General features: G+C 41.7%; 1 protein-coding gene across 3 annotated transcripts in view; it reads right to left on the bottom strand.

Moving 5' to 3' along the window:
• SNX29 (sorting nexin 29) overlaps positions 1-27,838 on the bottom strand; it is a 353,067-nt gene that overhangs the window by 255,828 nt on the left and 69,401 nt on the right. For all 3 annotated transcript variants that reach the window (XM_072120679.1, XM_072120678.1, XM_072120680.1), the window contains one exon: positions 14,192-14,271. In XM_072120679.1, coding sequence (XP_071976780.1) covers positions 14,192-14,271 — 80 coding nt within the window. The remainder of the gene's footprint in view (positions 1-14,191; positions 14,272-27,838) is intronic.

Below are 27,838 nucleotides of genomic sequence, written 5' to 3'. Positions count from 1 at the left end.
GATATCTGCTTTTCAGCTAGACATTTTTAGACAGTCACAACCTGCAAAATATATCAATAAAACAGAATAAAAAGTAAAGGCGCCATAAAACCTACATAATTTTGAAAGCAGACAACCAGGCGATGCATTTGGCAATTAACATTCAAAATTTCCTCTAAAATATGTACAAATCCAGAATACTTATATAAAGAAAATATACTTTCCTAAAACAGTATCACAAAATAAAAGGGAATAAGAGAGAAAGGGCCACATTTATCACTTTTGTGCGCCTAAGTGTAGTAGTTGCGCCTAAATCCTGGCTCACTGTTTTCCAGAATTATCACAAGCTACAACCATCTGTGATAAGTTAATTTCCTGCCTCTTATTAATCACTTTACTTTAACACAGTTTAGGCGCAATTTTGGCGCAATGTTAGATTCAGGCTCCTCTCTGCTTCTCCCACAGCCCAGAATGAAGATAACACTCACAGCAGCACCCAGGTGTGTGACACCCAGCACCCAGTGACCTCCTCAGCAGGGGCTTCTCCTGGAGGGGATCCCCCAGTGCTGGTCTCCTGCTGCACCCCTGTAATTCTGCACAGTATCCCCCTCAGACACACTGGTGATACTGTGCAGAATTACATGGGGGACACTTGTCTGTAGTATCTGCAACATTCTGTAACGTTCTCTTCTCTCTTGCTCTGAGCTCAGGATTCTGCATAATGTTTTGTAAATAGAAGGTGATGAACTGTAAATAGAGTCTGCAGCTCCTGTCTGTAATGTATCTAATGTATCTATTATATGTTCCAGTGTCTGGCTGAGCTCTGCTGCTAGAAATGAGCTGTTCTGCAAAGGGGCTCAGTGCTTTCTTCTCAGTTAACGCCACCTTCGGGCTGGAGTGTTTTTGCGCCCGTTTTTGCGCCTAAATGAAAAGTCGCAAGTGATGAATATCATTAGGCACAGCAAAACATCTGGATTGCTAGGATAAATGAGGGAAAGCTGGTTATTTTTGCTGCGCAGCTAGTTTGGCGTTTAGTCGCAAAGATGGCACAAAAACGGTGCACCTGAATGAAAAGGCCCAAAAACAACAGAAAAAAACGATTGATACATGTGGCCCAAAGTGTGTTCTTAGATAGTTCTGCATAGAGAAGGGTTAAAAACATGAATATTAGTTGATATTATCCCTTCTCAAAATGTAGTAACACATAAAGTGAATCTGTGAGGTGCAGCAGCTCCTGTGTAAAGCAAATGCTCCCTGCAGCCTGATGGCTAAGAATCTGGATTGTGGGGGGGGGGGGGGCTTTAATTTCAGGGGGCTGTATCTCTGGCTCTGTGACACATAGAACCTCATTTTTTTTTCCTATGAAAGAAGAGAGTCTCCTCTTTTATATGAATCTAAATTTGTGTTTCTAAAATGTAGGAAAACAGAGATATTAACTGTTAAACTGCCGTTGGGAGTGATTTTTATATATAAATAATGGCACCTGATATTCTCACTTTAAACCTGAATATCTCTGGATCCATAGCACCTAGAAACAAAATTCAAGATTCATTTGAAAGAAGAGATTATCCCCTTTCTTCCAGGGGCCCTGGGCAATTGCCACCTTTGCCTACCCATAGCGCCGGCCCTGCCGAGGGTCAATCACATGTATAAAGACTGATCTCTTCATGAATAAAATTGTGCTAGTGATGCCTCCAAATATCTTTGCCCAAAGATATAAAACAAGGAATTCTATAACGATGAGGATAAAAATCATTCACTTCTCTTAAATATGTGAGACTATGAAAATGGTTTTGCACCCGATTGGTCAGGGTTGAATCTTTAGGATATCCATGAGTTCCCCGAATAAGGCCCACTACACATGAACATTGTTTTTGTTTACGTGCTACCCATTGATCGCACAGGGACACATTCATTTTATTGGGCTCATGTACACGGCCCATGTGTGAGACGACTGCCCGAAATGCACAACACAATGCAGATCCCATTACTACCCGAGTTTGGGGATTGGGCAGCCTTTTCTTTGGTTATCAGAATGGGAGCAGATCTCATATACAGATGATACATGGAATCAGTGTTTTCAGCACAATAATAAATCTGTTCATGCTCATGAAAGTCTAAATAATTGTAGTTTACATGTGTGACCTACACTCTATTCACTGTTATGGGAGGTGCACTTGGCTACCTCTTCCAGTTCCTTAAAAGTTAACTACATCTCTATTAGGGGTTAAGGGCACTGTGGGTTTCCTAACTGTGAAGTTCCTTTAAAGGCACCTGTCCCCCATTCTGTTGGAAGGGGTTAAAGGAAATCTACCGCCAGGATGAAAGAAACCAAGCACACTGACATACTGGTAGGATCACCTATTCTTTTAGATTTTTTGCCCTTGTTTTTTATAAAAAATAGGCTTTAAAAATTATGCAAGCCTGAGGCGCTCCAGTCTCAATTGACAGCTATCGAGCCCAGAGCCCCTAAGACTCATTTGCATAATCTTTTAAAGCCTATTTTTGTAAAAAAATAAAAAAGAAGGCAAAGGTAAAAGAAGAGCAGATGCTACTAAAGACACACCAGTATGTCAGTGTGACTGGTATACAATCCTCGATCATGGTGGTAGATTTCCTGTAAGTGAGCTTACAAAAAATCTCATAAAACAGTTTCTGGACATTAAGCAACTTCTTATCTTCACAATCTAGCATATTTCTCCTCTGCTGTGACTGTAAAGTTGTTGTATTAAACCTCCTAAGAGGAGACTTGGCTAGTGTAGGTCTAGGTTTGTCCCTCCTCCCTGCACTGAGCTTCAGCACAATAACGAGCAAGATGAAATTCAGCAGAGATTTCAAAGTGAAAAGCAAATTAGAAGAAAAGGAGGAAGTTATATAGGAATGAAAGTAGAGAAAAAAGCATTTTCTTCTAATAACGTATAACAAAGTTTCTTGTATTCACTTGCACAACTCATTTATGCAAGGTTTGTTGAAAGGTTTGTGACTGTTTAAGGCCACCATAAACACATCATAGCTTGGATCTAATGCATGCTTAGGCATGTGCTATTCCCCTCACCTCCACCATACACATGTACGAACAGCCAATATGTATATTTTATTAAAGGGGTATTCTCACCAAGACAAGATTCTAAAATGTTTGATTAGATCCCTCCCTTTCTCCAGCATATTTAATGAGGGGGATGCAGAACACTCCCTTAATGTCAGGTGACATTCTTATGTGAAATGTCACATATTGTGCTGAGGCAAGAAAAACTACCCTTTACAATCTAAGGCTACCTGCATACACATGCAGTTCTTGGGCCAAAGTAAAAAGATCTGTATGTTTCACCAGTGTGCAATCTGTTTCGAAGCTAACAATAGATTATCAGTCTATGGAAATGCGCTGTTTCTGTGGTGCTGTGCTGGTGGGGACGCAGGGCCCAGAGCCATGGAGGCTTAGATTGCCAGTAGGGGTACTGGGGGATTGCTGGGTCTGTGGACACTATGTGATGCCACCAGTGTAGGGTCCCACTAAAACAAGGTCACCGTGAAGTGGCTGGTGGGCTTACGCAGTATGATTAACAATGCAACTAAAAACCTCAAGTTTATGTTGTTAATGTAGTCAAGCGACAACTGATCAGTGTGTAATGTGTGGATGTGTGGCCCAGGTCTTTCTCTCTCCAAATGTTACGTTTTCTACAGCCTCCACAAGTATCTGTAAAAAACAGGGTCATGACAATTATGTTATACTACAGAATTTTTTCCTTACATTCTTTCCTCATCCAATCCCTTCCTTTTCTTGGATGAACTTGACGGACATCTGTCTTTTTTCAACCATATTAACCAATTAAGAAATCAATGTGTCAGCACATTATCAGATTAAAAAGAACAACGGATTTTAAAAAAACATCTGCACGTGGCCTTATAGGGGTGTAGTACAGGAGCCAACATAAGCCAGTACCATGTAATTTTTCATCACTGTTGGTAGTAGATCTTCCCGCTTTCCAAAACCTTCCAAAATGTGAAAGAATGATGCTTTCCACCTGGTCTTCACCATGTGCCCAACGTAACCCCTCTAGGGGTTGTGTATGAGTTAAGAAACCTGGAACCTTTAGACTTAAAAAAAAAAAAAAAAAACAATCAAAGGGGTCAATTTGAAGGGATCTCCCAAGAATCATGCCAGATGGAAGCAGAGCAAGTATACTAATTTTTGGTACCCCCTACCTTGGCCCTCAAAGGGATTTCTAGGATTTCTAGAAAACCCCTTTAAGACCAGCAGTTAAGGTTATGGAAAACTACATGCCGGGGGCATATCTACCACACCGAGGACCTCTGACCTTTTAGAGAGTTGCAATTCATAAACTCAAAATGATGGATCTAGGCAAAAAAAATGAAAAAGTAAGCTTTGTCATGAGACCGCAATATCAATTAACCCCTTCAACCTTGGAAAGTCTTCCACACATCAAACATAGAAAGCTGAAATACATAAGAAGGTCTCAACTTCAACAGACTTGATAACACCATTATTAATGCATAGCCTCTCAGACAGTTACATGGCGTCCCAGGAAAATCCAGAGAAATCTGCTGCCTCCTAATTCCCAGTTCTTCTGCCTGCTACTTGAGGACGATAAGAATTTAAATTTTAATAAGGGTTAAACTTTAATTATGGTTTATTAACTCAGTCAATTTCCTTTTTCAAGGCAACTTAAACTCAGCGGAGGTCTAATGGACTCTTCTCAGGCAGCCAAATATAGACATTTCAAGCTATACATAGGTAACACTTATCATAAATGATGAGCAGATATGATCAGAGGCTTCCTTCAGAGTGGTCAAAAATCCTCAGCTCAACGGGAAGCCTTTCCCCTCAGCATTAACCATATCATGTGCTGCAGGCGGAAAGATTTACAGATGGAATATTATCTGCTGCTAGAATTATTATATATATATAAAACAAATTTAAGTTTAGCAGAAAACATAAAAAATTTTTTTATGAGCAATAGAGTCAGCAAAAACCACTGGAAGTGGCGTGTGTCTGTCAAAAAGATCCTTCCATTTATGAAATGTCTGCAGCTATTAATATATGGAAGGCTACATTCACATTTTTGTAATATCTCGGAGGGCTAGGAGATATCCCAATATATACTTTTAGAGTGGGTTACACCGTCCTGCTACTCCCCTCACCCACTGAATGTGATCAGGCAGTGATTTGCTGCTGCCAACATTCAGGGTGTGACCTCAATGATGTCACGGTTATCAGTGTATGCAAAAAAAAAAAAACTAAAATGTAAAGGTAGCCTAAATGAGGTTTCAGAAAATCCATGTATACGCTACAGTAAAAGAAGAAAAGTCACAAATTTTTTAAAGAAATATTGCCAAAGTGAACACACCCTTTAAGAGTACCCATGTGTTTAATTTTTTATTTTTTTTTATAAAACCCTTGGGTTGCCAAGAAACATAAACAAAATAGTTATCATGAGCTCCTTGACATTTTAAGCAAAAGAAAATGGGAAGCCAGAGAAAGACCTTTACAGGCGGTCCCCTACTTAAGAACACCCGACTTACAGGCCACCCCTAGTTACAAACTGACCTCTGGACATTGTTAAATTACTGTACTTTATACCTAGGCTTATACTTATTACTAAACAATAGTTCTTAAATGTGTATGTAATGAAGCTTTATTTTTAATCCTGGTTCTTATGACAATCCGACATTTTTCAAATCCAATTGTCCTTAAAAATTCTGACTGGGGTTACAATGATAAAATATATAGTTCCAACTTACATACAAATTCAACTTAAGAACAAACCTTAAGAGCCTATATTGTATATAACCCAGGGACTGCCTGTATATACCTATATCCTCTTTTTTAACATCTGCAGTACATAGGTCACAGATTGAATACTTAATACCAGAAAAGAAGCAAAACATGAAGCAACATTTTGGAGTCCCTTACATATTGTCAACCAGTTTCGGCATTCATCATGAGGTCCGATATCACCCCTGCATCAGGAGAGGGAAAGTGATACAAAAGCCCTCCAATGTCACTGCCTACTTGACAACTGCCATAGATTATGGCCCCCAACTTGGCAATGTCTTGACAATGACTAATATGAGGGAAAGGAAGAGGAAAAACAAAGTTCAGATAAGATAACCGAATAAAAAATGAGAGTACAAACCAATCACATCCAGGCAATGCTTTACAGAATCAGGAGGCAAGGGATGGACAGAAATCAAAACAGAAAATAGGCCAGATATACAGAATTAATACATCAAATAACTGGCAATGAATCCAAGTCTCAAGAAAGCTTTAGGGTGCGGTCACAAGTCGCATTTAAAGCATGCGTTTAAAAACCCATTGCAACAGCTGAAGAGAGATGTTACCACTTGTGTTTACAAAATGCTAATGTTAACACTTGCGTCAATGTTGTGTTAACAAATGCATGTGTTAATGCGATGTTAACACATATGTTAACAATTCATTAACAGTTGCATTTTGTAAACACACTTGTTAACAGCTGTTTAATTAGGCAAATCTCTCTTCAGCTTTTGCAATGCATTTTTAAATGCATACTTTAAACGCGACCTGTGACCTCACCCTAAGATTTGGCTACTGAGCTGACTGAGAGGCAGCTGATAGGAAGCACTCAAGGTTTTAACATAAGGCGTAGCACCCTGATGGTTTCCTGTTCCAATGCCTACACACAAAAAAGTGAACACAGATTTTAACCTAAGCTAAGTCATCATGTCTAACTAACTCCACAAATTATCTGTGATCTGATCCTAGAAAGCTGGGAGATCCCATACAACAGTCACCAATGCCAAAACATGATGCGAAAAAGAGCTGTGCTGTGTGTAGAGATTGTTGGCAAAACTTTGCCTGGAAGTGTTAGGGAGCTATTAATGGGTCTCTACCCGAAAGACACCAGCACTATAAATGATACACTAAAGATTGTGATAGAAACTTAGATTTAAAGGGAACCTGATACCACATATTTCACACATACAGCTAATGGCAAGTTCTCATGGAGCCCTATAAACTAAATGAGCCCTTCTTGACAGAGTCCAGCAGCTCCTCCCCATGCCTCTTCTCACCATTCACCACTTCATGTCATGTGACCAGGATGATGTAATCTAAGGTCCTTTACCCACCAATATTTACAAAATCTACCCAATGTATTTATCGGATCAGCATGACTCCATGGTGGATGGGGAGGACTAGAAGTCCATGGAGGCATGATGTGATTTCATGTAATCTGATGCATACATGGGGTAGATTTTGCAAATGTTAATGGGTAAAAGACCTTAGATAATCCTGCGCACATGACATGAAGTGGTGAATAGTAAGAAGGAGGCATGTGGCATGGGGAGGGGCTGCTGGACCAGGAAACACGCCTTCTGACTCCTTCTAGATCTGGCCAGGTAAGTTGATATGTGGGGATCTGAGGAAAACAATTTTTAGCTATAAGAAGGGTCATTTAGTTAGTTGGTGTGCAAGGTGGCTGGAAGTTGTTAAATGATGACAGCAAAGAAGACCGGGTTATGTTGGAGAAGGTAAGTACACATTTAGTGCAAGTCCCATCAACCCACCGGTAGATTTTTTAAAGAAAATTGGACAACCCTTTAATATGGCTCTATGGGAACCTGTCACTAGCTGTATTTGTGAAAAATGTGGTGACAGGTTCCCTTTAAGTTACACCTCTGAAAACAAGTAAAAGTGACACAGGATGCAATTTATTTTTTTAGATGTGCTACGGATTCCGATTCGGACAGCTGTCGGAATTTCTATTTTGTGTGACATGCGCGCAACAAAAAAAAGCATGCCAAGACATAGCATTGAATAGCGCATTGATTGTGCAATGCAAAGCTCACCACCTGCTATCCTAGTTTAACTGAACATCTGACTGCAATGTACACAAGATCTGCAACTAAAAATAAGACTACAATTTATTAATGAGCGCAGTAAAGCAAGAAGGAAAAATACTGAAAATATTTTAAAGCAGGAGTGCCCCCAAGAGCCCTTTTTATATAGCACATGTTATCCAGTCCATAAGTGCTGCCACATGTGAACACAAGGCAGAGGCATTATTTTATGAGACATAAGCAAGACAATGGGGCTTATGTACTAAAGCCCCCCGGACGCATTTTCAACAGGTTTCCTGACTTTTCGGGAATCGCACCACGGATTGTGTTGCACCGATCGGATTTTGGCGCATCAGCGCCGGCTTTCATGCAACACAAATAGGGGGGCGGGCCGTCGGACGATCCGATGGATTCGGCAAACCGTAGGATTTAACATTTAAATTGTGTCGCAAGCCAAGCACTTACATGCACCGGGAAGAAGAAGGTGAACTCCGGCGGACCTGATCGGGGAAGCGACAGATGCAGGATATCGGGCGCACACTGGTAGTAAATCGCCGCAGCTGTGTAGAATCGTCAGGGAACGCACCTCGGTGATCGTGCAGGGACTGTTAAGTAAATCTGCCCCAATGCGTCTAGAGCAAAACGACCCAAAAACCTACACAATGATAATTACAATGTCATTATCTACTATGATGATATGAATTACTGCATAACAAATAGCCACACTAAAGCTTGTTTATTAATGTTCTAGTAGAATTAGGTAATTTTGCATTTTAAGGAATATAAAACGTGATTCGTGAGTTTTTATTAACAATTATTTTGGATAGAATAGTGTAAAATGCAATTCCGCCGCATTTTTTTGATTTCTTAAATGTGTATTTTTGGGAGTTGGATAAAAAAAACTGCAGCAATTATTTAAAAAGGTTTTAAAATATTTGACAAATTATCCTTTTTTCAAAATATAGAGCTGCTAGCAGTTAATGAATGATTTAGCTCACATGAAAGGTTACCCTTCATTTCCTCTGAGTTTGTGCCTCTGTGTATATTTCTGACTTACTTAGTGACTAGTCCTCTTGTTTGTAGCGCAACACCCCTGCCAACGCAGGATTAAAACTAGCGTTGCAAAATCAAAATCCCTCTCCATTTAATAGGGTTTTCTCCATAGCCTGATCAACCTAGGGGGCCTCAAGTGTTTGGAAATGGTAATGCAGCTGGTAACTCTGGCTGAGAAGGAATGTATTAATGTTGACCAACCAGATGTACTGTTCTTGTTGTAATGCAAAGAGAATTCTGTTTGAATAACAAACTTGCCACCTCACAAGGAGAGTTAATAAAACCCCTTTTGGCTGGAAAGTCCCAGGTCTCGTCTATAGAGATTTTTAAAAGCACATGTATCTGTGGCACGCTGCCCAGACACACTTGGCCAGTCTGAAGACCAGGCCCTAGGAGATGTCCACCTCCAGGAGTCAGTCTTACCCTACTGCTGAAGCAGCCAGGGTACTTTTACTCCACCTCCTGTGCATATCCAACCAGCCATCTTATCCCAGTTGAAATTACTGCTGTTGTGGCCATTACTGAGTTCCAATAAACAAACTGTAAGTTGAATGCTTTACAAACTCTACTTCTGAGTGATCCCTGAGCAAGGCTGTTACCACTACGGGCACCCCATTCACCACTATATCCCATATCTACATCAGAGTTGCCCCAAGGAGAAACCTGCGTCTTCAGCTTCTCCCTCCATGTCTTGTACCATCCACCTGCCAGGCTGTGGACGAAGGCCTGTGTTCCCTGATACCCAGCACCATGATCGAAGATGAGCGCTAGGCCGTGCTCAGCCAGCCACTCAGGTACCTAGAACTCCAGAGTATTGGATTGAGAGGCAAGACGCAAGCACAACCTACCACTTCATTCATTAAGTGAGAATGGGATCCTTGTTTTTGTGATCGGTACTGCTGGGACCCACGCCATTCATGCGAAAAGGGATCCCATTCGCACTAAATAAATGAAGCACAAGGTCAAGCATGCTTCCTGCCACTCAATTCAATGGGATTGGCACAAATTGAGCACTTCACCATTTCTGACTTGATGTGAATGAAAGTGCCCATGCAAATCCGACGTTCTCATAGTACTGAATGGATCGTGGATCTGATGGACCCATGCTTGACCCATCGCTGCATTCAACTAGTAAATCAACATAGGGTTTGTTATTGGCAGGGGTACGTGATTAAATTGGGTGTCATGGCACATGGTCAACCTGTCACTTCATTCAATAAGTGATTCAATCAGTGGGAGGCTTTGATGAGCAGTGGTCCTATGAGTAGAACTCCCACTGATCTTATTGTTATGCCCTATTCTGTGGATAAGGTATAATAATCCACGGTTGTATAGCCCCTTTATTACAGCATATGAGCAGAGATTTTCATTATTCTTCCCTAAACTTCCATTCCAAATCAATAAGATTTGAAAAGAAAGGCTAATTCTTCCGTTTTCATCTGAGTAAGGCCAAGATATTTGTCACACAGCTTTAAACCCACTTGTGTTTTACATATCACATTTAGGGCTGGGGATATGAGTGGTTGGAAAGGTCATTTCCAGCGGCTAATGGTACAAAATAAAATAAGATTACTTATGGTAATGTTCTTGTTCTCATCTGTTTTTACGCAGAAATGAGACAAAATGAAAAGTTCAGACAAGCGAGGTAATCTGTTTAAATTACCTTTAAGAGGTGAATGAAGTACTCTGTCTTTTTGTTTGTTTAACAAATAATGTCTTCACTCTCTCCATTTAATGGGCAGATTACGGTACAATGGGTAACAAGGTGAAAATGAAAAATTAAAGCCAAATTGCTGACTTTAGTTGTACAAGGTCTTATTTATAACAGTTTCCAATTACTAAGAGGAAAAAGCAGCTCCAGGACTTGTAGCCATTAATAATTGAGACCACTATCTCGCTATTACCATTTTTCAAGATAAGACGACACCGCAGCACAATGTAATTAATTGACCGGCAGCGAGCAAAACAATTTATTTACGGCCCGAGATCCTTTAACCATGTGTTAACATTGCAGGCCGGGTCGACCCTGACCTATACACACACTGGCCTCAGCCTTCATTCAGTGGTAAAAATAGGTATTGGGACCAATGATATTTCAAGCTTTGAAGATGCGAAAGACATTTATCCACTGATATTTCCAAAAAAGGACATAAATAGCATGAGGTGTGCGGTGTATAAAGAGGAGGTTATTATGTACTTGAGATGTAGATATTTAGACACTGCCATGTCCATTAGATTGCTGGCTATTCCTATTGGAATGACTGTGTTTGACCCAATATATGACCTGTATTCTAGAATATTTCCAGTTTCCCTCCATAACTAACTATATTTTCATAAACTGCCATTAAAAAGCATTGCCCTAATCCCTACATGTCTGTAAACTTAAAGGACATCTACCACCAGGATGAAAGACTGTATGCAAATGAGCCTGAAGGGCACCTCGGGCTCATTTGCATATAGTCCTTCATCCTGGTAGTAAATGCCCTTTAAATAATCAGGTAAGCTCCAATGAATCATTATCATATTCACAAAAACTTTCTCTTGTAGCTTTACTACCTCCTCACAGGACCTCTCCAACTGCTCCTCTCACATCAAATCACCCTGACTAACCCCTAACTAAACTTTAAGGTTGGCACTTTACCCCATGTTTTTTGTAATGTGTGTATAAGTGTGGGGGGAAGGACCTTAGATAATTTACCAATATACATCTAGTAATAGTTTTCCATCTCTTTCTTGATATGTAAAGTGAAGCCTCCTGTCTTTTACCTCATCAGCCTGACATTCCTGTCCATAAAACGACCCCCCATCTGTGGCCATGTTATGGACAGGAATATCTGGCTGATGAGGTAAAAGACCGGAGGCTTCACTTTACATATCAGGAAAGGGGAGCAGAACTATTAATACATGTATATTGTTAAATGACCTAATATCCTGCCCCCCAAACATAAACATACATTACAAAAAATATGAGATAAAGTGGCCAACCCCTTTAAGTTTATTTTGGGTTTAGTCAGGGTGAGGTGATGTGAGAGGAGCAGTTGAAAATTGGTCCTGAAGAGGAGAATTTTAGGAAGAGTGGCAAAGTTATTGCATGAGGGCACTGCCTGAGATGGCCCCACATTTCTCCCTGTGAGACGTTAATGGGGTCAGCCCGGCTAAAGATGCAAAAAGAGAGTAACCACAAGAGCTACTTGTCTGAATAGATCCACACCTGGCAGCTGGGAATTGTGTATGCTTCATTTTGGATGCCACAATAATAATTAGTGCAATAGAAGAGTCACATAAAGCAGCTACTGAAGAGAAGGACAGTCGCAACAATACTACCACCACCATCATCATCATCATCTTCCTCCAGGTCTCTGACATTTACCAGCTTGCAGCCAAGTATTTCTGCCTCCATTTTAAGGAAGAAGTTCTTAAGTAAAGTCATTTGGTTTACCTCGCTGCCTCCTGCCTCCATCCATCCACCCATCCATCTTTCTCTCCACACCAGCACCTTAAGGGCCCTCTCACATACCAACAGGAAGGGACACTATATACAGTGAGCATCCTGGGGGAACCCACCACCACCCTCATCATCATCATCATCATCATATACCAGTGCGGCCCCCTCATCACTGGCTGCCTCAGCACCCAGAGATACCCCAGCTAGCCACCGTCATATAGCAACAACATCACCGCTGGGTACAGGGGAGGATTCACAAGCTACCCTGTTACTAGTATAACTGTTAAAGTAAACCTAGCTAATAGATCAAATCCTGTCATTTCTGCTTGTCTTATTATCCTAAAATATACTGTAATAGAAACAATGAACTCAAGATGGCGCCGAGATCTTAGAATGAACCCAAAACATAAAATGCCGAAGAATTTCAGAAATTCACTATGATGACGTCAACGCGCGACAGCAGAGAAGTTCTCCAATCAAGAAACTACATGAGCTGGGAACTCTGATGTTATGATTAGTATTCTCCTCCTCTTCTGCTTCTTTCCTTCCGTTTCTATATAGACTTGTGAAACCAAATAAAGCTTGCGCAGTGCTGATTTTTGCCTAGGGCGACAAGTAGCATTTGCAAGTCTTGCATGAGCAGTTGTCTGAGTCACCACCTTATTCCTTCATAATACCATCTTCCCTCTCTGGGCTGCACACATAAATCCCAGATCCCTACACTTATTAAAAAGTCCCGGGGTTAGGCCCTGCCACCTTCCACAGAAACAGCAACGTTATTCCTATCAATTCAATGACTCAACTTGGTAATAAGTGCCAAAGCTAATCATAACAAATTAACTACGAAAACGTAACTTAACTTTTATTTGGCGTATATTAAAAAATTTGACATGCCATGTGCAGCGCTGCGTAATCTGTGTGCGCTATATAAATAAAGAATTATTATTATTATTAAAAAAGAAGGATGACCTGTAACACCAGATACAAATACACTAACCCCAAATAGTGTACAGGCGGTCCCCTACTTAAAGGGGTTTTCCCACGAACGGGATAGGGCCTCACTTCTGATCAGTTGGGGTCTCGGTGCAAAAACGAGGGGTCCGATGGGGTCCCACGTACCTCTGTCGGACTCCTCGCCGCTCAGTCAGACTAATGGAGCTGACGGAGATCTTGGCACGTGGCACTCTGCTATTTCCGTCAGTTCCATAGAGATTAATGAATGGTCATGGTCAGAATGGTCATGTGTGGCCATATGCTTCATTAGTCTGACGGAGCGACAAGGGATCCGACGGACCCCTCGCTTTGGCGATCTGATCAGCAAGTTAGCAAGTTAGGCCACTGGATAGGGCCTAACTTTAGTTTGTGGGAAAACCCCTTTAAGAACACCGACTTGCAGATGACTCCTAGTTACATACGGAGATCTGGATATTGGTAATTTACTATACTTTTGCCTTAGGGTACAATAAACAGCTATGCCACCAGACATTACCTTCTTAAAATTAATGGAATATGTGAGGGATTAAAAAAAAAGAAAAATTATTAAATATTTAACATAAAAATAATTCCTAAAGAACCCAATCGTCTAAAAATCCAAGTACTTGTTTGTTTTTGTTTCACTTCTTAATATGAGGCTGTAATAGGTCATGTATCAGATAAGATTGATTTCCGATGTTCCCCCTTGCGCAGGGTCTCTGTTTTGCCTGTTCGAGTGAAAGGCACTTTGCTGTATTTTGTTTAATAAAAATTTGTTGAAACTAAAAATTCAACTAATTGCAAGATGGATTGATAAGTGGAAAGAATTTTCGGAAACTAATGAAATGTCAGCATCACATCCCAATCCATTATAGTGAGGTGTATGGCCGGCGTTTCACTTACTGTCATTTTGCCCCTCTTTCTTCAGCATCTGAACGGCCCCGACGTACTTCTTCAGCTGAACCTTCAATACCTCGTTCTCCCTGTCCAAATACAATAAGAACACAATGCATCATCTGCTGATAGTAGAGGATTTATTGCAAGCCGCTGTTAATGCAAACATTTCTGATCCTAGTGACAGGCGAGTCCATTGTTTAAAGTGCACCAATTATCTCTACACATGGAGGTAGCCAGTATTAAACACCGGCCACCACTCGTAACCAGAGAACCGATAAATCATCCAGTGTCACAGGATACGTTCTTGCTTTCGGGGCATTGATAAGATGCGTTTTCAGAGTTAAAAGTTTAGGAGAGAAAGATTTAATTTTATAAGATGACAGATGCTACATTTTTAAATAAAATCTACATATACATATTAAAGGGTAGCGGTGCTTAAGATGCAAGTACAGTGGCCTAGTTTCCAAGTTCTGATGTGTTCAAGTCACTACTGTGAGGAGCAAAATTTTTTTCAATAGATCGTAGAAATGTATAGAAAATTATCTAACTGGAAATATACAGCAACAAAAATTTTAAAATTTTTAACTTTTTCCATCCTTGTACTCCATTCTGCATAAAAGAGCAGAATCAGAGGCACATTTCCCTACATACAGAAAAATCCCTCCGATCCGAACAAACACCATCTTAACTATAAGATTTCTCCATGTTTAGGCTGCCTGCTAACCATCTCATGATTCCTCAGTACAGCATCACATGGACAGCTAGAATCTATGCTATTTCTGTCTACTTAGGTTATGATTTTCTCTATATCCTTAACAAAGCAATAGTAAAATAGACAGGGAGGCAGCGCACATCTTCTTCTTTATAAGTGTGTGACAGGGGTCTGTCCAGTCATGAGTTTTTTTTCATGGGATTTTTTTCTTCCCACATGTGAAGAGCCTTTATGGTATTGACATTGCAACTGTATCATCCAAGGAATCTCATGAGCACCCTCTTGAGGCAACAGAGAGGCATTTTATGTGAGGGGGTCACTACGCATAGCCCAAATGAAGAGAAAGATCCGGATAACTAATGAAAAAACATTATGTGACTGGTACTCTTAATATTCCTTCATCTTCTGTTTACTGGCAGTCCCCAGGTTATGTACAAGATAGGATCTGTAGGTTTGTTCTTACGTTGAATTTTTATGTCGGAACTGTATACTTTATAATTGTAACCCCAGCCAAATATCTTTTGGTCCCTGTGACATCTCAGGATTTGCCCATCTTACTGTGAAGCCATGCCACTTTTTAAAATCACCTGAAACTAGAGTTGCACCGACACCATAGTTTGTAATACTTTGCCATGAAAAAACAAACCCCCAAAAATGTGCTGATTACCTGCCCACAGTATCAGAATGGTTGTAGGATCTACCCCAGTGGGTAAAAATTCTGTAAATTTTGCATTGCTATGGTTTATTTCCACAGCGCCATCCACAGGAATAAGTGACATGTCAGGCGATTCCGCAGCCACTGTACCCTGCTACTGCATGTTGCTGTAGATTTTCCGTGCCTGTTTCGTCACATGCAAGACCCAAAATGATCGCATTAGGTTGTGGATTGTCAGGAATTGCGATTATTTCCCCCATTGCGCAACCGGCCATGAAAGAACATGAACTAGGTGCTCCCAGCACATACACCAAGTACATATACATTGTACATACAACAGTCATGGAATCTGGTGGTCTTATCCAGCTGGAATAAAGAGTTGATTAGATGTAGAAGAACTGCTTCAAAAGAATTTAAAAAAAAAGGAGTGCACCCTCCATAAATCCATGCCCACCGGGTAGTGAATTACTGTTTAATAGGGTTCCCTTTGATTACAAGAATGGGGAACACTTAAAGGAAACTTACCACCACGGATCTACCTATAGATACCTATAGATTGGAGATTGGATGGTAGGTGCATGTATTGGACGGGAGGATAGCCCTTTTAAGGGCTAATCCTCACGTCCCCGCAATCTTTTTAAAACTTTTATTTCCCTTATATGCAGATTTTCTAAAGAGGCTACTGAGGTGTGGAGTAGCTGGAGCTGAGGCTACACGGCGCGGCTACTCCATGCCCCAGTAGCCTCTTTGATCCTCCTAACAGAAATCTTTGGTGTGCAGCTATGAGGAGCTGCGCACCCTCGTCTGCAAAGCCTGCTGTCTGAGGCTGCACGGTCATTGCTCCGGAGCCAGAGCTACAGCGCATGCGCAGACAGCAGGCTTCGCGGACGAGGGCGTGCAGCTCCTCATTGCTGTGCGTCTTAAAAGGACTATCCACACGTCCAATAGATGCACCTACCACCCGATCTACCTTTATAGGTAGATCCGTGGTGGTAGGTTTCCGTTAATACATGAAGTGGTCTGACACACATTCGAAGCATTTCCTACAGTTCTCTCTTCAAATTAGGAATATACTCCAAATATCGGAAACAATATATGTAAATATATGGAATTATCCTGAAATACTGAATTTGTTTCTACTATGTAGAAGACACAGTAAGGTTTTTGGAGCCATTGGCGAAAGCGAAGTGATTTAATGATAATTATTATTTTGGGGTTCGCTTTTTCTAGCTGCCATGTTGGGCGTTTGTTTACCCTCCGTTGGTTGAATACAGGTTGTCCAAATACAAATCAGATAAGGAAAGGATCTAATCTAGCTGTGTATTTTACAAAATTCACAGTGAAAAGAAGCCTTTTGCTTGTAAGGCATCTCAAGTATTTCTCTCGCCCTAATTAAGTTCCTCCTAAGGGCGCACTGCTCTGCTGTCTACATGTTGATATAGATTTTTCTCTGCAGTTACCTGTGTGGGATAGAGATACTCCTCTACTTACTATTCTTCTTCAGGCAGAATATTTTTGTATGCGCTGCCTGCAGAGCTGTGGGGTTTCTACGGACTTTCATTAAATTTTTTTTTTTAAAGTGTGGTTTATTTTGATTTTTCTTGTTCCCCTCTGTATTTCCCTTGAGCTCTTGTCTTAGTCTTCTTATAAGCGGATGAGAAGCATTGGGATAGCCATGGTGTAATAAGGCAGGAAGCTACCTATACTGCCGGCACAAAGTAATTAGCTTCAGTCTGTCCAGAATCATCAATCTATTGTGTAATTTTATTCTGTGTAACAACAAGGCTGATGAAAATCGCAAAACAGCAAAAGGTCATTTTATGTTATTATTTTACACAACAATATCTGGATCTGCTGCTTTTTCCAACCCGGCACTTAACAATCAATGCTCCACCAGTAAAGAAAGCAAGAAAGTTGTTTTACCAAAAGTTTATTGAAATCAGACTTTTTTTATTTTCCCAAAGCACCTGAACATCTTGTAGTCACTGACACCAGTGAGCGGATTTCCATTATAAAGCTTTCAGTTACTGAAAGCATTTCACCGGCTGATCCCTGAGCCGTCTCCATCTGGAGGATCTTTTCAGTGTCTTAATAAATTATCGCAGCTCAGATCTGTTTAATACGTGTAATAACAAAATGTGAAAATCTGAAGGAATTCTAAAATATTCTTAACCGTTTTTTTTTGGTTACAATTATAAAAGTGAAATAAAAAATAAAAAGAGAAGAAAAGAAATATACACTCACCGGCCACTTTATTAGGTACACCATGCTAGTAACGGGTTGGACCCCCTTTTGCCTTCAGAACTGCCTCAATTCTTCGTGGCATAGATTCAACAAGGTGCTGGAAGCATTCCTCAGAGATTTTGGTCCATATTGACATGATGGCATCACACAGTTGCCGCAGATTTGTTGGCTGCACGTCCATGATGCGAATCTCCCGTTCCACCACATCCCAAAGATGCTCTATTGGATTGAGATCTGGTGACTGCGGAGGCCAATTTCAAGAAACCAGTCTGAGATGATTCCAGCTTTATGACATGGCGCATTATCCTGCTGAAAGTAGCCATCAGATGTTGGGTACATTGTGGTCATAAAGGGATGGACATGGTCAGCAACAATACTCAGGTAGGCTGTGGGGTTGCAACCATGCTCAATTGGTATCAAGGGGCCCAAAGAGTGCCAAGAAAATATTCCCCACACCATGACACCACCACCACCAGCCTGAACCGTTGATACAAGGCAGGATGGATCCATGCTTTCATGTTGTTGACGCCAAATTCTGACCCTACCATCAGAATGTCGCAGCAGAAATCGAGACTCATCAGACCAGGCAACGTTTTTCCAATCTTCTACTGTCCAATTTCGAAGCTTGTGCAAATTGTAGCCTCAGTTTCCTGTTCTTAGCTGAAAGGAGTGGAACCCGGTGTGGTCTTCTGCTGCTGTAGCCCATCTGCCTCAAAGTTGGACGTACTGTGCGTTCAGAGATGCTCTTCTGCCTACCTTGGTTGTAACAGGTGGCGATTTGAGTCACTGTTGCCTTTCTATCAGCTCCAACCAGTCTGCCCATTCTCCTCTGACCTCTGGCATCAACAAGGCATTTCCGCCAACAGAACTGCCTCTCACTGGATGTTTTTTCTTTTTCGGACCATTCTCTGTAAACCCTAGAGATGGTTGTGCGTGAAAATCCCAGTAGATCAGCAGTTTCTGAAATACTCAGACCAGCCCTTCTGGCACCAACAACCATGCCACGTTCAAAGGCACTGAAATCACCTTTCTTCCCCATACTGATGCTCGGTTTGAACTGCAGGAGATTGTCTTGACCATGTCTACATGCCTAAATGCACTGAGTTGTCGCCATGTGATTGGCTGATTAGAAATTAAGTGTTAACGAGCAGTTGGACATGTGTACCTAATAAAGTGGCCGGTGAGTGTATATACAATAAGAAAAAAACACAGCACAGAAGGTGATGGTCTGGGTGCTATCCCAGGGAGTAATCCAGAAAACCTCTGTAGTATAGCAGAAAAAACACAGTACTCCAATAGACAGGGTAAGAATAAGTGGCTTTGTTCACCCATACAGGTGGTCCCCTACTTAAGAACACTCGTTTTTGCGATCTGAGCGTTGTCTCAGCCCCAAGACCCCCACTGATCAAGAAGTTAGGCCCTGTCCAGCCTAATTGTGGCTGGGGTCACAATTATAAAATTTACACTTCTGACTTGCATACAAATCCAACTTCAGTACAAACCTACGGAACCTATCTTGTACATAACTCAGGGACTGCCTGTATATATTTCAAAATATAAATTAAAAAAAGAAAAAAAACCTTTATCCATGTTTAAAGGAAACCTGTCATCAGAAATTGGCTTAAAAAACCACTACCAGTATATTGTCAAGCAGCTGAGCAGCTTCTATATCGCGTTTCTCTCATCACCTGATGTGAAGGCATCATCCAGAAAATCAACTTTGAAGTGAGATGTAAATTGGTTTGGTGAAGTCCAGAAGGCAGAGTTTAAGACTGAAGTAAAGCTTTCCCTGCCTTAAATTCCCCTACACTGTAATTATGGTCCTGATTAAATCTCCTGAAGTCTGATGCATGATGTCAAACACACGGGAGGAGGTGTTCAGAGACTTGACTTCAGTGTTAAGCTCACTACCTCCCTGACTTTTATACAACCAATAAACATCTCACTTCAAAGTTGATTTTCTGGATGATGCCACCAAGCTAGGCCATGAAAGAAGCTGTTCAGCCACTTGACAACATACAATTAGTGGTTTATCAGGCCATTTTCTGATAACAGGGTTCCCTTTTAAGCTCCGTAACATCATCCAAACCAAACATATAGGGGCAGATTTACTTACCCGGTCCTGTCGCTGTGCGTTGTGCGATGATTCGGGTCCTTCATGTGCCGCTTTCCCGCCGAGGTCCACCAGAGTTCACCTTCTTCCTGGTGCATGTGAGTGCTTGATCTTTTGACACAATTTCGTTTTTAAATTCCGCCGTTTGGACAAATCATCCAGGTTGCCCGCACGCGCGCCCCCGACTCCTGTGGCTTGCAAGCCGGCGCCGATGCGCCACAATCCGATTGTGTGCGCCAAAAACCTGGGGCAATTCGTCTCAAAAAGGAAATGTTCAAGAAACCCGACAGAATTGCGGTCTGCTGACCCTTAGTAAATGTGCCCCATAGGGTGTTGTCACACAATAGCATTTTGACTTAGTTTTGAAACAGAATCAAAACGCATTGGAGTGGCAATGGCCAATTGCATATGCATTTCTATGAAAACGCATGCGATCGGCAATCAGCTAATGGCTGATAGCATGCATTTGCATCAATGAAAAAACTTCTTGGCCTCACAGACATCTTTTGTGGTGCCACAGCAATAACGCAGGAGCTTGTAGCAATACAAAAAAATGGCATTATTCAGCAATTAAAGGAACAAATATAACAAACAGCTTAGCCCCTATATAGTGCTCTAGCTCACTTCTTGAACCCTAGTTACCTTCCAGATTGTAGAAACATTACTGCGGTGCCTCCTCAGCTCTCTGGCTCTCAGTGAACTCAAACAATCAATGTTCTTACTGGATTCCAGTCCTTTTGGGACAGTCCACCTGTCTGTCTACAACTGGTCCACAGTCCTTCTGCTGACACAAAGCGCTGCCTTGCGGTGAGCTCTCCCTCTGGTGTAGACCTGGGATGGCAGTAATCAAGGTCCTTTCCAACGCTGGTTTTGGGTGGCTCTCCAGCACCCTCTAGGCCAGTGGTGGCGAACCTATGGCACGGGTGCCAGAGGTGGCACTCGGAGCCCTTTCTGTGGGCACCCAGGCTTTCACCCCAACACAGAGTTTGCCAGACAGGACTCGGGGCTTCCCCCTTCGGTCCAATAGAGCCCAGGACGTGCCAAGCTCCATTTTAAAGCAAAATCCTTGGCTGCCAGGGCTACAGGAGGAACAAGAAGGTGTGGGCAGTGATAGATTATTGTTGGAGTTCCTGCTCAGGGAATCCGGATTGTTCCTCTTCAGGGGAACCTGAATCCAAGTTCTCCATCTTTTTTCTATTGTATTGGTGAACTCAGAGACTTGACTTCAGTGTTAAGCTCACTACCTCCCTGACTTTTATACAACCAATAAACATCTCACTTCAAAGTTGATTTTCTGGATGATGCCACCAAGCTAGGCCATGAAAGAAGCTGTTCAGCCACTTGACAACATACAATTAGTGGTTTATCAGGCCATTTTCTGATAACAGGGTTCCCTTTTAAGCTCCGTAACATCATCCAAACCAAACATATAGGGGCAGATTTACTTACCCGGTCCTGTCGCTGTGCGTTGTGCGATGATTCGGGTCCTTCATGTGCCGCTTTCCCGCCGAGGTCCACCAGAGTTCACCTTCTTCCTGGTGCATGTGAGTGCTTGATCTTTTGACACAATTTCGTTTTTAAATTCCGCCGTTTGGACAAATCATCCAGGTTGCCCGCACGCGCGCCCCCGACTCCTGTGGCTTGCAAGCCGGCGCCGATGCGCCACAATCCGATTGTGTGCGCCAAAAACCTGGGGCAATTCGTCTCAAAAAGGAAATGTTCAAGAAACCCGACAGAATTGCGGTCTGCTGACCCTTAGTAAATGTGCCCCATAGGGTGTTGTCACACAATAGCATTTTGACTTAGTTTTGAAACAGAATCAAAACGCATTGGAGTGGCAATGGCCAATTGCATATGCATTTCTATGAAAACGCATGCGATCGGCAATCAGCTAATGGCTGATAGCATGCATTTGCATCAATGAAAAAACTTCTTGGCCTCACAGACATCTTTTGTGGTGCCACAGCAATAACGCAGGAGCTTGTAGCAATACAAAAAAATGGCATTATTCAGCAATTAAAGGAACAAATATAACAAACAGCTTAGCCCCTATATAGTGCTCTAGCTCACTTCTTGAACCCTAGTTACCTTCCAGATTGTAGAAACATTACTGCGGTGCCTCCTCAGCTCTCTGGCTCTCAGTGAACTCAAACAATCAATGTTCTTACTGGATTCCAGTCCTTTTGGGACAGTCCACCTGTCTGTCTACAACTGGTCCACAGTCCTTCTGCTGACACAAAGCGCTGCCTTGCGGTGAGCTCTCCCTCTGGTGTAGACCTGGGATGGCAGTAATCAAGGTCCTTTCCAACGCTGGTTTTGGGTGGCTCTCCAGCACCCTCTAGGCCAGTGGTGGCGAACCTATGGCACGGGTGCCAGAGGTGGCACTCTGAGCCCTTTCTGTGGGCACCCAGGCTTTCACCCCAACACAGAGTTTGCCAGACAGGACTCGGGGCTTCCCCCTTCGGTCCAATAGAGCCCAGGACGTGCCAAGCTCCATTTTAAAGCAAAATCCTTGGCTGCCAGGGCTACAGGAGGAACAAGAAGGTGTGGGCAGTGATAGATTATTGTTGGAGTTCCTGCTCAGGGAATCCGGATTGTTCCTCTTCAGGGGAACCTGAATCCAAGTTCTCCATCTTTTTTCTATTGTATTGGTGAACTCAGGACACCAATAAGATTGAAACCTGTGATGCAGCAGGGATCAATAAGCTACTGCTTAAATTGTCATGTTGGTACTTTGCAACATATAAGTAAGTGGGTTTTGGTTGTACTTTGGGCATTCTATCTCCAAAAGGTTCGCCATCACTGCTCTAGGCTCACACTCTTACAACAAAAATATATGATCGGCTGTGGCTGCCCCAGTGCGTTTGATTCAGTTTCAAGACTAATTGAAATGCTATTGTGTGACAGCACCCATAGTAGTAGAGTATGGATGTCTAAAGGGATATTCCATTTCTTTTTGTTATTGCTCATCTAGCAATCAGAAGGGGAGTATATACCCTATAAACAGGGTGTAATCCACCATCCCACTGTACTGTCTGTAAATTAATGCTGTTACAGCACAAGCTATTGTTGAAATAGCCACTACAGAATGTACGGAGAAGTCTTCTTCCAGCTCAGAATCTCAAAATAATCTCAAAATAATGACCCAAGGAAAGGCAATTAAATATCAGTACAGATAAGTGGATTTGTAGTTTCTGTTCAGGTTCGGCCATGTGACCTGGGTGTATCATGATTGATCAAGGGATATCTCTCCATATATATGCTGCGCGTACACAGAAAACATCATGTAAATTTAGCCTAATCAGTGCAAATGAACGACCCACAGCCAAAACTCCAAACGTAGAAGAAACTGCAATTTGAAGAGAAACAGCTAAGTGCATCTTATTTAATTACAGGAATTTAGTAACATCGGCGTTTATTGATTTTTCTGGGTGACCATTCCTTTTAAGGGTACAGACAACTGCGTTCAGTTTTGATGTATTGTTTTCGGTGTAGTTTGTTTACTTACAGGGAACCTGTCAGCAGAAACTGAGCTAATAAACCACTACCAGCATGTTGCCAAGCAGCTGAACACCTTCCAAATCATGTCTCTTTCATGACCCAGTGTGGTGGCATCATCCAGAAAATCCACTTTAAATTGAGATGTAAACTGATTGTATAAAGTCAAGGATGTGGGAATTTTAACACTGAAGTCAAGCTCTCTCTTCCTCAAAAAACCCCCCTCACTGTAATTCTTCACAGAGACATCATTAAACAGATCTCCTGAAGTCTGATGTATGATGTCAATGATGAAGGAGGCGTTCAGAGCTCCCAACCTTGACTGTAGTGTTAAACTCTCCGCCTCCTTGACTTTATACAACTAATTTACAGCTCGCTTCAAAGTTTTTTTTCTGGATGATACCACCACACTGGACCATGAAAGCAACAAAAACTTGAAGGTGTTACACTGTTTGACAACATATTGGCAGTGGTTTATTAGGCCGATTGCTGATGACAGGTTCCCTTTAAAAAGGTTCACAACCAAAATAAAAAACTGCATGAAAGACTACAATGAAACTAAATGCAGTTTCTAACACTGCGATCACAAACCGCACTGTGTGAATGTTTCCAAACAGAAGGATATGAGAGGGACAGCACGCACACACTATAGCTTTCAGGAAAAAATGAAGCAATTCGTGGACTGAATCATTGTATCACATCCATGTGCTTTTAAGCCCTTGGAGATGTCTTTTGCTATAAATTGTACCCAGTGACATCAATACTGTCAATCTTGCAGACAGGAACACCTGTTATATTGCTTCTGAAAAACAAAAGCTTGGGAAATTGGTGTCTTGCAATAAATGTCATCTCAGATGGCATCATTTAGCTGTTCTAACCAGATACATCTCTCGCAAAAAAGTCCACAGTCTTGTCATGTCTTTAGACTTTTGTCTCAGAAAGAGGACAGGATTGACGACAGGAAAAAAGCCTGTTCTTGGACTGAATTCCCCACGGATTCTGCTTATCAGCTTTTAAAGAGGAACTGTCACCCAAAATTCTGGCACTAGGAGCTGCTTACTAAAGTAAGCAGCTCCTAGTGCTTGAACAAACGCCGCAGTGTTAGAAGGATAGCGTTACCGGAAACCTCCGGTAACGCTATTTAACACTGCGGGGGGGTACAGTGTAATCATCGGACCGCTCACAAAGCGGTCTGGTGTATCCATGAGGGGGCGGGGTTGGGACGGGGTTAGGGGCGGTGACTGCCACATGACGCACGGCAGTCACCCCCACCCTATGGAGCAAACGGGGCGGTCCGGGGAAGAGCCAGCCCCTCATGAATACATCGGAGCGCTCGCCGCAGTGTTAGATGGCGTTACCGGGGTTTTTTTCGGTAACGCTATCCTTCTAACATTGCGGCGTTTGTTCAAGCACTAGGAGCTGCTTACTTTAGTAAGCAGCTCCTAGTGCCGAAATTTTGGGTGACAGGTCCTCTTTAAATACAGTCTAGAGTACAAATTTCCTATCAAATACATAAAAAAAAAAAATCTAAAAAATATCTCTGATACTGGCAATCTTGTGACTAGGCGGCAAAACAAAGCAAAAGTTTACTTTATAAAGTGCTCATTTGTGGGTATAAAATATACAAAATAACCCGAGTCTCTTCTTGGCGTAAGAGAAGATTTGAAAAATCTATCAATACAGATCTTTGAGGGGTTAGTTAGAAAGTGACATTGTTCTTCAGACCTTGGGAAAGGCTGATCGATAAATGACCTGCAGATTCTATATAGAAAGAGTAACTGGGAAGATCAATGGCACATGGGCTCTGCTGGAGAACTTGCCTATAGGCTCCTCGCTTTGAAGAAATGGGAAATTCAGCTAGCTCTAAACTCTCACGTCTAAAAACCACTACACAAAAGAGGCAAAAGCATGTAAATACATGCACATTCAGAATAAGAAATCACCTGAAATCAATAAACTTTACTGTCTGCCTGTCATTTAAACACCAAGGTGTCTATGGGGACCCTACTAGTGATGGGAAGTCTGGGTCATTTTAGAGAGTTGGATCATATTGTTAAGCTCAGTAATACAAGAGACTCTTATGGCTCCTCAATGGCTCCCTAATTAATTACATTGGGATAGGATTTAAGCCACCCATCCTCACTTCCGGTTTAACCCAATTTATGGGGTTAAAAGGGGCATGGTTGCTCCATTAGGAAACTGGTTTATACAGTTACACAACCAAAAGCTGGCTGGTTTAAGGGGGGGGGGGGGGTGTCCACTTCCAGCAAACTAACTGATATAGTTTGTGTAGTGAAAATTTCTACAATTTTCAATATAGTTTTTAAATAAATTTTTCAGTTTTCTAGATCTCTGCTTGCTGTGATGTCATTGAGGTGCAAGGCTTGATATAACACACAGCTCTGATTAATCGCCAATTGTAACAAGCAGGGCCCCTCTGTGACAACACATGACCATGGACAAATTTTTATCCACAAGAATTAAACAGTGTCCTATAAAATGACAACAAGCTAAGATTTAGAAAACTGCAAGCATTTCATAGAGAAAATATATTGGAAAATTGTATAACTTTTCATGACAAAAAAATATAAATTTGCTTAAAGTGGACAACCCCTTTAACCCAATTTTTGGGTTTACCATGTAAGGGGCGTGATTAAAGGGGTTTTCCCATGAACAAAAGTTAGGCCCTATCCACGGGATCCAATGGGGTCCCACGTACCTCAGTCGGACCCCTCGTAGCTCTGTCAGACTAATGAAGCAGACAGCCACGCGTGACCGTTCTGGTCCATTAATCTCCATGGAGCGGATGGAGATTGAAGAGTGCAGCACTTGGCAATTTCCATCAGCTCTGTAGAGATTAATGGAGCAGAACGGTCATGCGCGGCCGTCTGCTCCATTAGTCTGAGGAGTGACGAGGGGTCTGACTGAGGCATGTGGGATCCCATCGGACCCCTCATTTTTGTAATCTGTTGGGGTCTTAACACTGAGACCCCCGCAGATATGCAAGTTGGTCCCTATCCCGTAGATAGGGCCTAACTTTTATTCATGGGAAAACCCTTTTAAAGTAAGCCATCGCCTCCGAACCAAGATCCGACTCTCGTCTTAAAGAAGACTCATTCACGAACAACCCATCACAAGGACCTACTGTATCTCCACATAAAGCTAATACACAAGTGAATGCTACTACACAGCTGCGCATAAACATAAATAATTCTTCATAAAAGGTATTGATAGAAATCTAATAAAAATACATCTCTACAATTTGATCTCTTCTTTTGACAATTATTAGGTTTTATCCATTTACTCAAAACTTATGTGCTCACACAAAGTTGAACAAAGAAATAAATGGAAAAAGAAAAAGTGAAACTTTGCAGCTTCCTTGTATCTATACATAGGCCCCATGGGTATAAATAAATAATTTATCATACCTATAAGAAGGGTTTTTAGCCCTCAGAGAGAATAAGACAGCAGTGAACAGGCTGTGAGAACACACTTCAATGACTAGACATAAACTCCACACTAAAACAGCACACGGAATCCAGAGCCGTTACAGAACCAGATGCCGGCCAACAGCAGGTGCACCCCAGAAATTGTGACAACTAACTTTCCTTGAAATTAAACTGAAAATTGAGCTGATGCACTCTTGCCATATGGGCAAAAAAAAAACTAAAGCAGAAAGGAACCTTGTGTCAGGTTTGAGAAAGTGCAGCGAGTACTGTACTGTACAGAGCAGTTCAATATATTCTATCCAGACAAGAAATTGGGACGGAAACAAAAATAAAAAAAAATAGCCTAGAAGAAAGTTGCTGTTTTTGCAACTAAATTTTTTTTTTACTATTATAGAATAAAGAAAGATTTTAATCGCCCATCTGTGTGCTGGAAAGAACTTTTGTTACATTCCTGTAGAACCTGCTTCGGTGCAACATGAAGGACAAGGAGGTAGCAGGTGAGCAGACTATCCAATCTAAACCTGCAGTTAAGTTTAAAAAAAGGTCAAAATAATCTGTGTGGGAGTCACCAAAGACACATTAATTCCCAAAGAATAACCTAAGGAATAATGGATAAATACTGCAAATCAGCCGAGTTTGGGGGTTTGTAATAAGGGAGTTGTGCCTTCTAACTGCTCTATCTAGGAATTTGTTCTTTAAAGATGCAGAGTCTAGACTTGGAGAAAGGCTTATTTAATTAAAAGGTATAATAGATGACAAAGTAAAACAGGATAATATACAAAATAATATGCATTCTCAATGTCCTATACTGGGATAAACATACCGTAACATCTAGCTACAAGACTTAGGGTGCGTTCACGTGTACCGCTAACGCTGCATTTACAAACGCAGCACTAGAGTATATGGGATAAGGCCTTGGCCCCGTGCCCTAGCGCTGCATTTGTATATATGACCACACCCTTAACTAGTTACAGTTACTGGT

Source organism: Engystomops pustulosus, chromosome 8 (assembly GCF_040894005.1).
Source record: "Engystomops pustulosus chromosome 8, aEngPut4.maternal, whole genome shotgun sequence".
Lineage (NCBI taxonomy): Eukaryota > Metazoa > Chordata > Amphibia > Anura > Leptodactylidae > Engystomops > Engystomops pustulosus.
Note: the sequence above shows the minus strand (reverse complement) of the source record. Positions and strands in the feature narration are given on the sequence as shown.